This window comes from Tachysurus vachellii, chromosome 1 (assembly GCF_030014155.1).
Source record: "Tachysurus vachellii isolate PV-2020 chromosome 1, HZAU_Pvac_v1, whole genome shotgun sequence".
Classification (NCBI taxonomy): Eukaryota; Metazoa; Chordata; class Actinopteri; order Siluriformes; family Bagridae; genus Tachysurus; species Tachysurus vachellii.
The window spans coordinates 16541862-16556813 of NC_083460.1; the positions used below are offsets into that span (position 1 = coordinate 16541862).

A 14952-nucleotide genomic window follows, 5' to 3' on the forward strand; every position below is an offset into this window, starting at 1 on the left:
AAATTTAATTTCACTGTTTAAATTAAACTTTACTTTAACAAGTTAATGATGTAGAGTGAGCGTGATCGTTTCACGTAGCATTAACCGTTAACCAGTTCCAATGTGAAATCTCACCAGGATCTTGGCGTTGTTTGGAACTACAGTGTTACTACTGTGTTACACTTGAGAGATTAACACACCAGATTTGGTGCTTTGATTCTCAGCTCAGGTGTGATCTCGGGATTTAATTGTATTAAAAAAAAAAATACAGCCTGAAATGGTTGTGTGGATATTTAATGCTGCTAATGTTACTCGATTCACATGGAGCAGATGGAGACATTTGAATGAAGTCAATTCAGTTAGCTTATTCTTCAGTGAGCTAAACTTTACTTATATAGAATTCCTCGCAGATAAGCAGAAAATATGACTGCAACACTTTTTAAGGCTTAACGCTGACCTTATCGATGAGTTGAAATTTTTTTTTTTTGTTTGTTTTCCAAGGTTTAGAAATTTATTAGCGGTGCTTCAGTTTATTGCACTACACTAGAGAAGTAGATTGAAAGTCACATGGAAACTGTTACTGCACTGATTACTGGCTGTTGCCATGGCAACATGCAACACTCTATCCAACTGTCTTTGGGAACACAATTTCTTAAGACGGAGCCAAAATAAACAAACCATTTCAGACATGTTGTTACTGAAATATCAGTAACACGATAGGGCTTTTCGCACTGAGCGTAACCCCGGGGTATCATCGATCTAAAATCCGTATTTATCTCCGGCTAGAGGAATGTTTCACAACGGCAATTTAGAAGCGAGGTTATCATCGGTTTATACTGGGGGTTTTCAAACTCTACACTGAAGCAGAATTTGCCCAGCTTTTCAAGTGTTAGCCTCACACTGAGGTGCCAGACATGTACCAGCTCTATCTTACCTCAAAGTTCTTATCACTCCTCACACTGCACCTTACTCCCTCAGATCTACCAGCACTGCTCCACTGGTCCCACCATCACTCAGAGTAAGAGGGAGGTACACATCAATACTCTTCTGTTCTGGCACCGAGGTGGTGGAATAAAATTCCTCTAGATGTCCAAACAGCTGAGTCTTCAAACGATTGGTAAAGACCTATCTCTTCCTCAAACACTTAAACTAGCAATTATTTTCCCTGTTGTTTTATGTGTATATTAAAAAAAAAACCTGAACATTTTTAGGTTAATGGTATCCTCCTAAGTCTGTAACGTAGTGAACCAGTGTTAATGTATTCATCGATAGACTTCAAAGCACTCTCGTATGTCGCTCCTTATAAAGGCGTCACCAGGACGTAGCATACACTTAGCAAAAATGTCTCGGTAGCACAACGTTCGAAGCACATACGGGACATCGGTAAAGGGTCGGTCAACTATACGACGAACTTAACAAGAACAAAAAAGATTAGAAATCTGTGAAAGATAACAATGCCTGCTCAACAAGTCGATATTCAAAGCACGCTGTATTCATCCAATCACGGTTGCTGATAAGGCAAGATTACATCAGATTATGAATACCCAGAATTCACTGTTAACAGAATACACACGATCTTGCTGATATACCGATATACTGACTACAGCCAACTCACACCGTGCCGATGTTCAGTACCTGTTTACAGTAATACAGTATTTGTATAGAACAGATTAACGTCTGTGTAGATTGTGTTTACTTCCTGCACTCTTGCACTGCTACCTTGTTTTTCTGCAGTTCGTAGATAAATGTCGCACTGTGGCATTCAACCACTACTGTTTTCATCCAATTATATGATTAACGTAATTGTAAAAACATATTTATGGTACACCATTGCCCTGCGTTGAGTTACCGGAGTCTAGACATAAAGGTTTTATGGTGCAAATATTTTAATACACCTCTTGTCATTAATACATCAAACAAGAGTAATGTTGAGGAAGTGAGGAAGTAATGAGTGGTAGACTTGGATGTGTGTGTGTGTGTGTGTGTGTGTGTGTGTGTGTGTGTGTGTGTGTGTGTGTTTGTGTCAGTCACTCAGAACCTCATTTCTTAGGCTCGGTTAGCCATGATTGACTCGGTTAGCCATGCCAAGCCCGTTTTTTTTTTTAGCAGCTACCTGTGAAATGAAGGAACATGTTTACACTGTTCATTTCTGTGAGGTGTGAAATTGTTGCACATGATTTTTTAACATGTTCAGGAGGAACTGAGGATTAAACCCCAGAGTAAAAAGATTCCATTCAAATGAACAGCCACAGTCATCAGTTCAGCTCTAGAGAGGCACATTTCTGGGCAGCAAGATAACGTCTGTCTCATTCACTCGGGTTCGTTAAACAGGGCTAAGAAATTATGAGACGAGAATGTAAAATTAGAACATGCCCATACACACACACACACACAAACAAATACACACAAACACAGACACACACATACTGTTGTATTACAATTTTGGTGAGGCATTTCCATTGGCTTGTAGGTGAAAACAAATGTGTGTTTTGTGAAAACCAATGATGGACAGATGAAAGACTCTATCTATCTATCTATCTATCTATCTATCTATCTATCTATCTATCTATCTATCTATCTATCTATCTAATCTATCTTCTCTATCTATCTATCTATCTATCTATCTATCTATCTATCTATCTATCTATCTATTGTAATAAATGATGAAAAGTTTAAGTTTTACATTTTACATTTTGTACTAGTTTACATTTAGTAGTGGGATGTGGCTCATTGTGTGTGTGTGTGTGTGTGGTGTGTGTTCTGCAGTTGCTGTGGGCAGTATGGGACAGCACATGGGAAAACGTGAGCCATCACCTGAGTCGAAGGTAACACAGACACAGACACACACACACACAACTTTTCTCCTGTGTAGTCATATCTCAATTGGTTCTGATTTGCACACATTAAAATGATGCATGCAACATGTTTTCATACCCTGTGTAGTGCACTTACAGTATAGTAGTGAGCATGCTGTATCTCACATGACAAATTATACTGAAGTGCACTGCCTGAAGTGGCACATGTTGGTTCAGGACACTTTAAAAGTGATAAACATCTTCTGTCACACTTATGGAGGGGAAATGGAAGTGTAGTGCACTACAGAGTCTAGATGGCATTATTATATACCCTGTCAAGTGCACTTAAGGGCTGGGGAGTTGAATCCCAAATAACATGTAGTGTTTCAGCCTCACACTCTCTCTGTCTCACTCTCTGTCTGTCCTACTGCCTCAAACTCTCTCTGCCTCACAATCTCTCTGTCTCACTCTTTGTCTTTCCTACTTCCTCACACTCTCTGTGTCGTACTCTATCTTCTGTCTGTTCTATAGAGTGATAATGATCTGGTTTTCTTTCGTTCACTCAGGTACTCAGGTTGAGATCTCTAGTCTGAGAGACACCATGTTGCTAGGCAGCGTGTTATTTCGGTGTGTGTGTGTATGTGTGTGTGTCTGTGTTATTTACTCAGATCTGACTGAGAGCTGTAGGAACTTTTGTGAACACACACACACATACACACGCACACTCACAGACACGCACACACACGTCAAGTGCACAAACAGCCCTGGCTCCAGTGTTCTAGGTTACCATGGTAATTTGTGATGCCTCTGCATCTTTGCTGACTGCACACAAAAACACACGTCATATTAAAGGTTGAATATTTAACAATATCGGCATCAAGTGCTATTTAAATTGTCTTATGGTGTTCTTGCTAGCAACATGTTTAATGTGGACAATGAAACATTCATAAAATAAAACTTGTAAGATTACAAAAATGTGTTAACAGATTCTACACACACAAACACACACACACCACCAACTCACAAAACATCATGTAAATCAGGATTTACTCATTAAACCATTTATCAGAATGTTAAAGAAATAGAAAAGAAAAAATCAAAGAATGGAGAAACAACTAAAACAAAACAAGAAACAGAATTAGGGATGGAACTTTAAACTAAACCAGAACAAAACAAAAAAAAACCCCCCCCAGAAACCAGAAACTGAAGGACTACTAGAACCAGCATTAGAACAAAGTTAGACTCAAGACTAGCACAGGATCTTTAGAGTCAGAAACATTATGTATTCACTTTCACCAACGAAGCCCACTATGTTGTTCCTTTAGTCTAAGTAATCATATACGTGCACATGCATACACAGCAGTTTAGGATGAACCTGACAGAACACACCAGGGAATTTATTTATTTACCATATAGAATTTATTTTCCTCAAATGATTCAGAGAACCACTGAATCACTCATGAATAATGATGTCAAGTAGCCTCATCGAATCACAGAGCACTTAACTCGTACAATTATGTTGGCAGTCCACCGCTAACTGCATTCACGAACTTATTTCCACCAATATCAATCGCGTATATTAGGTGTTGTAGCTACACTGATTTAATGTAAGTTAAATATCCCTCAGTAGACACAGCAGACTGTAACAACACAACACAACGGTACCTGTATCTCTTATCATAAACCCTGATTGGGAATGTTGCTGTATTTCTATACAAATGCTCTGATTAATTAGTTATGGATACTTAAATATACATAAATATATATAATATAATATGATTCTGAATATAGATCTGCATCTATTTGTTACTGGTATCAGGTATTGATCACATACTGTATTCATTTACTTGCATAAACTCTCCAAAAAACAGGAGGAAAGTCCATTTTTTGAGAGCAGTTCAGTTCAGCGAGCACTGAGACACGCAGGAGTGAGATGCTGAGACACAGGAGTATAACAGTGGGATCTGGCAAGTTATATTGAAACTCACCTGTGTGTGTGTGTGTGTGTGTGTGTGTGGGTGTGTTTCAGACTCTGTCAGACCCAGCATCTAGTACCACAGCAGAGTCTGACTCTCGGGACGATGTCTTTGGTGAGTCTTTATTTCTTTATTTCTTTATTTCTTTATTTTGGGTGCTTTTTGTTTCTTTGTACTTTTTGAGATGTTCTTAAGGTGGCCTTGGCTCTGAAGATGTGGCATAATGAATCCTCACAGTTCTGAGTCACGCCAGTGTGTTTGTCAGGCCTCATCTACTTCACTCGGAGAACAAAGGAACACACGCTTTGTTCACCATGATGAAAGACTCTCCCTGCTGTTATTTTCACCAAAATCTAAAAGGAGACCTGGCAATATATCAGTGTCACGATATAGCACAATAAAGACAGCTGAAATACTTCCGAGTCCGAAATATAGACATGAAGAACGTTAATTTTTCAGATCATTTTAGTAAGTACATCTAACATCTAGTAGGATTTGGATTATGGCTCTTTCCTTAGGTGGTCCAAGAATATGTAGTTATTTGTCTAGAGAAGGAGTTTGTAACACTTTAATCTGGAAAAAAATCCACAGGGACATATTTATTAATTCAAATCTTAAAAATAATTTAATAAAAATATTTGACTATTCAAATATTAGACTCAAATGCGTATATTATAAATATTATTCTGCACGTTAGGCTCAAGTTCAAGTGACAGGACAAAGAAGTTAAGAACCATTAAAGCTCAATCATCACTATAACTCTGGAAATGATTTGATTGTGATTTCTATCACAAATGTATACCCTAGTTTGAGAACCAGTTCCTGATTCCTATAAAATATATTAAAACATGGTCCAAGCTTCCTTTCTCATCCATCCATTCATCCATCTATCTTCTGTAGTGCTCATCATACACAGGGTCTCAGGAAACCCTGAGTCTGGCCCAGGGGACTCTGATTACACCCTGGACAGGGTGCCAACCCATTGCAGGGCACACACATGCACATACACTCACACACACTATGGACAATTTAGAGATGCCAATCAGCCTACAAGGCATAAGGGAGGAAACTGAAGTGCCCAGAGAAAACCCCCGAAGCACAGGGAGAGAACCCTGTACCCTGGAGGTGTGACAAACATGCAAACCACTAAGCCACTGTTCTGCACTTATTGAACATATTAATGTTTAATTATGAAAAAATAATGTGTAGGTGGCCCGGTGAACTCTATAGTTGTTTATTTTATGGATTCTAGACATAAATATGATGAAACACATCACCATCAAAGCCACACTCAAGCGTTTGGTGGACTGCCCCCTGGTGGCCAGGGAGCTCTGAGCATGTCACTTATGTAGCTCATTAGCTATTGATATAGATAGAAATTATGTTAACAGTTGTGTAAAGTTAAAGTAGAGTATGGCTGCATTTGGGTTCTTACTTTTTAGTAGTTCTATCCTTTATATAACTGAAATATTCGTGAGATGCAGTCAACATGTGTTAGCGATAACTGACTGCTGGACACCGTGTGTGTATGTGTGTGTCTGTGTGTGCTGGAGATTCAGGTAGAAATCAATTGTATAATGTGTTAGTGTCTGCTGGAGAGAGAGTGTGTGTGTGTGTGTGAGAGAGAGAGAGAGAGAGAGAGAGAGAGAGAGAGGTTAATGGACATTTAATCGCATTTAAAGATGCGCAATCTGATGTGTGTTTGCTCAGAGCTACTTACTAAGCAAACACACACACACACACACACACACTCACAGTATAAAATTATTTAAACATGGACAACACATCCGACATCAGCCTTATTATGTGACTCACTCATTAAAGCTTGAGTCTAATCAGCTGAGAAAGAAAGAAAAAAGAAAGAAAGAAAGAAAGAAAGAAAGAAAGAAAGAAAGAAAGAATTAGGAAACAGAGTAACTGACTGGATTAGAGTTACTTTTAATCATTTTCTTGTCCTGTACTCAGTTATTGGCTGTTTAATATAAAGAGTCTGAGCAAAGGTGCGGCAGGTTCACACCACCACAACGTTATTGCAACATCAAAACCAAATCTGAAAACCAGACGCATCAAAACGAACAGAAACGATAACAAAGTTTTTTCCTCACAGCAAGCTAAGTGATGTCGGTCAGCCTTAACAAACGTCAGTCAGCCTAAACAAAACGAATAATAAACCATAATAATAGACCATAATAATAAACCATAATAATAAACCATAATAATAAACCATAATAATAGACCATAATAATAAAGGACAATTCAGGTTCACTGAAAATGTTTGAAATTTGAAAGTGTCGCATGCTAGTAAGAAGAGGAAAATTACATCATATAGTAGTTTAGATTAAAAAAAAAGAAATACTGATGAAAAACTACAAATTCTTAAAGTTCTGAGTGTCTACTTTCATCCGCGCTTCATAGTAACACCATAGTAACACCACTGTGTAATGCTACATGACAAAGACATTCGATATTGAACACGGACACAACGCAACAGGAGCAAACTCCATTTTTTTGGCCTCTGGGGAAAAAAAATAAATGAAGGAATGCATTAGTTTGACCTCCTCTACTGATAAATATGGAGGAATGAATGTAATAATGACTCTGTTGACCCTTTATGAACATCATTATTCACAGTTACAGAGTTAAATACTATTATCTGACATGTATATAACGAGCTGCGCTGTGTGTGTTGCGTTAATCGCGTACAAACGAGCATTTAGAGCGGCAAAATCTGACTGTGAAACTAAACCGAAGCATCTATAACTAATAACTGAGCGATTCTAACGCTTCAGTGTTATTATTGAAACATAAATCTCACAGAATTAGGTTTCTAATGTGTTTTTTTATATGAATCTGCATGTAATTAGAGTTAGAGAGAGTTAGAGAGGGAATGAACACACACATACACACACACACTTTTGTACCCTGCTGTCTACCTCTCTGCTGTCTGTCTCCTTCCTGTCTGCCTCTCTGCTGTTGTCTCATTGTTTATTCTCCCTCATCAATTCAATTCAATTCAATTGAATTCAATTCAATGTAATTCGACTCAATTTAATTGGGTTTAGTTCCGCTTTACTGGTTCTGTCTTTTTATCCCTGTCTTATTGTCAGTCTGATTTAATTACAGATAGATTGATTGGCATCACAGCTTCACTTGCCTTGCTCGTTCTCTACTTCTCCCTGACTCTCTTGTTTCCCTCTCAAAAAGTCTCTGAGTGTAAATTGTTTTTTTATTGATCTGTCCCTTGTGGTAACTGTGTGTGTGTGTGTGTGTGTGTGTGTGTACAGGTAAGCTGTCCTCTCCACACACTTTATTGTCCTTCTCCTAATCGCACTTGTATGAATGGTCATGCAGGACGACGTCATTAAGGCACCACTGCTTCAGCACTTTTTTCTTTCTATGAGTTGAACCTCTTGCCATTTATATCAAACCTCAGGTCCTGTGACGTCTGGACCCTGAAATGTTCGTACTGACTCCAATCAAATGTCACTTTGTAGATGTTTTCAGGGAGACTTGATTTGAACATTTTTAAATACAGTTTTTGTGCACTCATCTTTAGTAAGCACTGAGCAGGTCACAGACACAGTAAGGGACAATACAGTGCGAGAGCACGTCACTGTCGCATTATAGGATCGATTCCTCCAGTGAGAGCATGTTAGTGTCACATTAGAGGATAGATTCCTCCAGTGAGAGCATTTCACTGTCGCATTACAGGATCAATTCATGAAGTGAGAACATGTTACTGTCGCATTACAGGATTGATTCCCCCAGTAAAAGCATGTTACTGTTGCATTACAGGATCTAGTTGTGCAGAGAGAGCATGTCACTCCCGCATTACAGGATTGAGTCTTGCAGTAAGAGCATGCACTGTCGCATTACAGGATCAAGTCGTGCAGTGAGAGCATGTCACTGTCGCATTACAGGATCGAATCTTGCAGTGAGAGCATGCACTGTCGCATTACAGGATCAAGTCGTGCAGTGAGAGCATGTCACTGTCGCATTACAGGATCGAATCTTGCAGTGAGAGCATGCACTGTCGCATTACAGGATCAAGTCGTGCAGTGAGAGCATGTCACTGTCGCATTACAGGATCGAGTCGTGCAGTGAGAGCATGTTACTGTCGCATTACAGGATTGAGTCGTGCAGAGAGAGCATGTCACTCTCGCATTACAGGATCGAATCTTGCAGTGAGAGCATGTCACTGTCGCATTACAGGATCGAGTCGTGCAGTGAGAGCATGTTACTGTCGCATTACAGGATCCAGTCGTGCAGTGAGAGCATGTTACTGTCGCATTACAGGATCCAGTCGTGCAGTGAGAGCATGTTACTGTCGCATTACAGGATCGAGACGTGCAGTGAGAGCATGTTACTGTCGCATTACAGGATCCAGTCGTGCAGTGAGAGCATGTTACTGTCGCATTACAGGATCCAGTCGTGCAGTGAGAGCATGTTACTGTCGCATTACAGGATCCAGTCGTGCAGTGAGAGCATGTTACTGTCGCATTACAGGATCCAGTCGTGCAGTGAGAGCATGTTACTGTCGCATTACAGGATCAAGTTGTGCAGTGAGAGCCTGTTACTGTCGCATTACAGGATCAAGTTGTGCAGTGAGAGCATGTTACTGTCGCATTACAGGATCGAGTCGTGCAGTGAGAGCATGTTACTGGCACATTACAGGATCGATTCAGGCAGTAGAGCCCTCTAGATAACTAGATAACTATCCAGCTTTCGCTTGCTGCACTTGTCAGCTTAGTCGTGACATTAAAGAGACATGTTTAGAGCACATTCATGAGGCTGATTAATCCAGAGAAATATCACTCCCTTGTATTATGTTTTTCATTTTCTATCCATGGGGTTTGTCTGAGTAGCCAGTGAGTCACGATTTTCGAGGTTAAAATGTTTTTTGCTTGTTAACCAGCCGTTTGTGTGTGTGTGTGTGTGCCTGTGTGTGTGTGAATGTGTGTGTCTGTGTGATGCTTGTGTCTCTGAACAGCACATACATGCTGTTCTTTTTTCCTCTGTTGCGTCAGGAGTGACAGGAAGTGCATCATTTCTGCAATCAGACATCCATCTAGCGTTTTACACGCGCACACACACACACACACACGAGACAGATAAGGACAGATGAGTAACATAGCTTAGAAGAATACAGGTTGTAAACAGCTTGTGTGTCTTTGGTTGAAAATTTATCGGACTGGAAGCTTTTTTAAACGACAGCAAACAAAAATCTGATGAACTCTGATGAAGATAATATTCCTGAACGGTCTGATCTTCCAGGCGTTTTGTGTCTTGGCCTGAGTTAAAATACTTCCTGAAAGCATTTAAAAGATCGTTGTGTTAGAAGAGGAATGAAGCACTTAGAGACTAAATGATACTACTGGAAAATAACTTCTGGAAACAGGAACTGCAGCATGACATCGATTAAATTTCTATAATAACTATAATCGCTCAGAACTCTAATAAAGAAACGAAGAAAAAATGGAAATAAATCAGAATAAGTGAAGAAATCCAATAAATAAATAAACACAGATTCTTCCTTTGGTCGGATTTAGAGCATGAAATGAGGAAAAAAACAGTAAATAAATGCCAATAAAATAATTGTCTTTTCTTAGAAAGTTCACACACACACACACACACACACACACACACACACACACACACACACACACACACACACACACAGTGTTGACACACACAGTGCTTTACTCTTTCACATCACTGATGATGTCAGTGTTTATTGAGAAGCAGCAATTTCCATTTTAAAGAAAAGTTAACTTGTGAATTAACATAACTGTTAAGTGTGTGTGTGTGTGTGTGTGTGTGTGTGTTTGTGTGTGTCTGGTACTAGCTGGTACGGACTCAGATTATGCCCTCACTAGTTAAAAGCTCACATTGTTGTGGTGTGTGTGTGTGTGTGTTTCTCCTCCTTCACACTGTTGTTTTTTTATTCTCTCTCTGTATCTCATTCTCTTTCTCTGTCGTTTATTCCTCTATTTTCATTTTAACTTTCAGGAAAGTTTCAGCAGAATGTTTCACTTTTTTTAATGAAATAAATACAACTTTTTTAAACAAAACTAAAAATTTTGGTTACTGAGGACTCGGGTAGGATTAAATCTGGGCGGTTTAGGCAGAGCATCATAAGGACAGTACACCAAGTGTGTGTGTGTGTGTGTGTGTGTGTGTGTTTTTGTGTTTGTGCGTGTGTGTGTGTCTGCTTATGTGGGTGTGTTTGCGTTGCTTTGTTTGTCTGCGTGTTAGTGTTTACAGTATGTTACTTTGTGTGTGTGTGTGTGTGTTTTTGTGTTTGTGCGTATGTGTGTATGTCTGCATATGTGTGTGTGTTTGTGTTGCTTTGTTTGTCTGCGTGTTAGTGTTTATGTTACTTTGTGTGTGTGTGTGTGTGTGTTTTTGTGTTTGTGTGTGTGTAAAGGTTTCTGAATTCCTAAGCTCATGTCACTGGCTCTGTTCATGTGGCTTGACAGAGAGAGAGAGACTGCGTGTGTCACACACAAAAACACACACACACAAACATACACACACATACGTGCACACACACACACACACACACACACACACACACACACGTTTGCTTTACCTTGTAAGGACCTTTCATAATTATTAATGCTGTAGTTACTGCAGTTAATCCTCAATCTCAGTCTAACCTTAACCTCGCTGTCTAAATGTCCACACAAGGTTGAATGTTGATGCGTAATAATAAAAAAACAACAGTATTTTATGCTCTTCAGTATATCAAGCATCATAGCAGCATATCAGTCCTCGTCAGTATTACCGCAGTCCCCATGTATCCTTCAATAATAAACGGCCGTGGATCGACTTGAAATGATGTCAGATCCGATCTGACACGGATCTTAGGACGCAGGTCCGATTCTGCTGTTCACTATCAGATGGTCGCATTCCACGATACAGCTTGTTTATCATTTAAGTACCCGCACAGTGTAGCACAGTCGAGTCGGTCTCACCCCCGAGCTGGTATTTCAGAAATCTGCTATATATTTAGTGAGCAGTATGTAAGCGGGCGGAGGTCAGAGGGTCGCATCCCCAACTCCATCCGAAGGCAGAAGAACAGAGAGTGTGTGTGCACTGGAGCGGTGAGAGGCGGCGTGCTTGCCGTTCCACTGGCCCACCACACACACACACAGAGAGGGAGAGAGAGAGAGAGATGGAGAGATGGAGCCCACTTTCTGCATTCCTTTTCCTCTGTAACTCTAATGTGGGCACATCCTGTTTGTTCTTTATCTTGTCCTTTTATACGATTCTTTTCCATTTCCTGTTGAGACATGATTACAGATAGATAGATAGATAGATAGATAGATAGATAGATAGATAGATAGATAGATAGATAGATGACAAATATATTTAACAATTATAATTTTGGGTTTCTACACACCGCCTGATCTGGCTACGTAAATTAACCTTAAGTTGGAATATGTGTGTGTGTGTGTGTGTGTGTGTGTGTGTGTGTGTGTGTGTGTGTGTGGTGCTTTGTCATGGACTGGTGTCCCATCCAGGTTGTATTTTCACCTCAGAACAGAGTTCCTAAGATCCCCCACAACACTAATAGTCCACATTCACCAGGTTTCTAATCTAGAAAGCGTTCACACTGGACACGTTTGTCGTGTCTTCAATCCTTTCCTCCTTCCTTCATTCTTTACTAGCATCCCTCATTTATTTCTCTCTAGTTAACTTTCTTTCTTTCTTTCTTTCTTTCTTTTTTTCATTCTCTCCTGTCTTTCTTTATTCCTTCCTTCCTTCCTCCCCCCTTTACTAGCTTCACTCATTCATTTTCTACCTACCAAACTTTCTTTCTTTCTTTCTTTCTTTCTTTCTTTCTTTCTTTCTTTCTTTCTTTCTTTCTTTCATCCCTAGCTAACTTTCTTCCTCTGTGTCTAATAGTGTTAATGAGCGTGTTAATGATTCAGAGTTAATAGCAGTAGCAGTTCTCAGGATGAGATTCACAGCTTCATGAGATCTCCAACATACACCTGAGCTCACACTTTCATTCCCAGCTTGAAATAGCAGAAACAGACGTATGAAGTTATTGATCTATGACCAGAACAGCCGTTAATCTTAGGGTAAAAATGGGATTAGAAGAAACTCAGTGCTGTTATTCCCTTTCTCTTCTGGGGTAGGGACGTGGGCCGGTGCTATCTGAACTAGCTGAAGTTTAGATCACGAGACTGGGGGACAACCAGCCAGTAACACGTAGTTTGCAGGATTCCAACATAGAAGATGCACGTGTTATTTTGGTTATTTTATGAAGTAATAGATAATAGACCAGCATTATGGTGTATGTGTATGTGTGTGTGTGTGTGTGTTTGTGTTACTCAGCCTGGTATCAGATAAGTGGCATGGAGTTCAAACTCCATCCTCAGAGGAGTTATTCCAGCCACACAAGGCTTTTTGTTCAGCCGGAATAACAGTGCACTCAACACAAGGCGTCTCTGTTCAGAAACGATTAGCATGCAGATTCACACAATTCCTCTGAACATAGCACGCCCTTTTGTCCTCCTCAACACAGAGAGAATAGCGTTCGAGAAATCCCTCGCTCCCTCACACAATACATCTCTAGCTACATCTGGTTAATTACAGACGAGCGGTGCGGTTAGCCCTTATACCTCTTCTTCTTCTTTCTTCTCCTCTTTGCTCTTCTGTAACACATTCAGCTTAAAATCAGTATCCTGACCTCGTTCAAACTTTATCAACTTTTTAATCTTTTGGGGGAAAAATTACAGATTAAAGTGTGAAACCTTCCCAATCAAACCTACTGACTGAACGAACTTAATCACTTTCATCAAATGATTCGGATTGCAGGATTTCAGGGCCATAATCAGATCGCTCCGTGCGATCAGTGTCACAACTCGCAGGACTTTCACTGGAGTAAAGCCTTTGATACGCTTCACCAAGGGCATCCAATCTTATCCACAAAGGGCCGCTGTGGGTGCAGGTTTTTATACCAATCAAGCAGAAGCCACACCTGATTCCACCTGTTTAATCAGTTGTTCTTGGCTTTTAGTAGACTCTGGTGTGGCATCTGCTTGGTTGGAATGAAAACCTGCACCATACCGGCCCTTTCCGGATAAGATTGGACACCGCTGCTCTACACTGTTAGTAGTGTCCAATCCTTCCATTCATTCTAGCTTCTTTACTTCCTCTTCCTGGCATTCTTCCTGCTTTCATTGCTTTCTAGCTTTCCTCCTTCCTGCCTTTCTTTCTTCCTTTCTTCATTTCTTTCTTTCTTTCTTTCTTTCTTTCTTTCTTTCTTTGAAGATGAAGAAAGAAAAAAGAAAGAAAGAAAGAAAGAAAGAAAGTGAAAGCACTTTCTTTCTTTCTTTTTTCTTTCTTCAGCTTTACTAGCTTCCCTCATTCATTCCTTCCTAGCTAACTTTATTTCTTCGTTTTTCCTTCCTTCCTTCCCTCCTTCCTTCCTTGTTTCCGTATTCCTTCCTTCCTTCCTTTTTTCCAAACGTTCTTGCTTCCTTCTTCTCGTCCTCCTTCACTGCACTCTATCGTTCTTTATTCTTGTCTTAATTTTTTCCTCCATATCTTCCCTACATCATTCATTCATTCATTCCATTAGTTTGCTCTAATTCCTATCTTATGTTCTTCCTTCTTCCTTTCTTCATTCCATTCATACATCGCTCCAGCCATCCATCCATCCATCCATCCATCCATCCACTTTCCTATCTACATCACTACTGTGGAGTCTTCATGCAGAGTACAGAACTTTCTTTCTTTTTTCATTCTCTCCTGTCTTTTTTATTCCTTCCTTCCTTTCTTCCCTCTTTACTAGCTTCCCTCATTCATTTCTCCCTAGCTAACTTCCTTCCTTTCTTTCTATCGATCCATCTTTCTTTCTTACTTTCTTTCTTGGAAAAGAAAAAAACAATTTTGGACTCGCAGTCATGGATGATTTTGAGATTCAGTGTGAGGGTGAAGCCTTAGACACCATATCAATGTCACTCCACAGGCATTCAGTTATTGTTTACCTACAACTCTGATCGCTGTAGCTGTTGAACCTGAACCTGAGACGATTACCTGTGTATGAAATAACGGGATGTGGAAGCTCAGTGGTTAAGGTGTTGGACAACTGATTGGAAGGTCATGGGTTAGATTCCCTGGTGGACCTGGGAATGGAATCCATGACCTTCCAATCAGTTGTCCAAGGTCATGAGTTTGATTCTCAG

General features: G+C 39.9%; 1 protein-coding gene across 2 annotated transcripts in view; it reads left to right on the plus strand.

Moving 5' to 3' along the window:
• The window catches only part of LOC132848829 (myelin basic protein-like), a 30324-nt gene that overhangs the window by 10526 nt on the left and 4846 nt on the right, over window positions 1-14952 (plus strand). The window contains exons 2-4 of one of the 2 annotated variants that reach the window (XM_060874860.1): window positions 958-1096; window positions 2746-2804; window positions 4804-4864. In XM_060874860.1, the coding sequence (XP_060730843.1) occupies window positions 1066-1096; window positions 2746-2804; window positions 4804-4864 (151 nt within the window). In that variant the 5' untranslated portion in view covers window positions 958-1065. The remainder of the gene's footprint in view (window positions 1-957; window positions 1097-2745; window positions 2805-4803; window positions 4865-14952) is intronic. The other variant, XM_060874868.1, reaches the window with a different exon arrangement.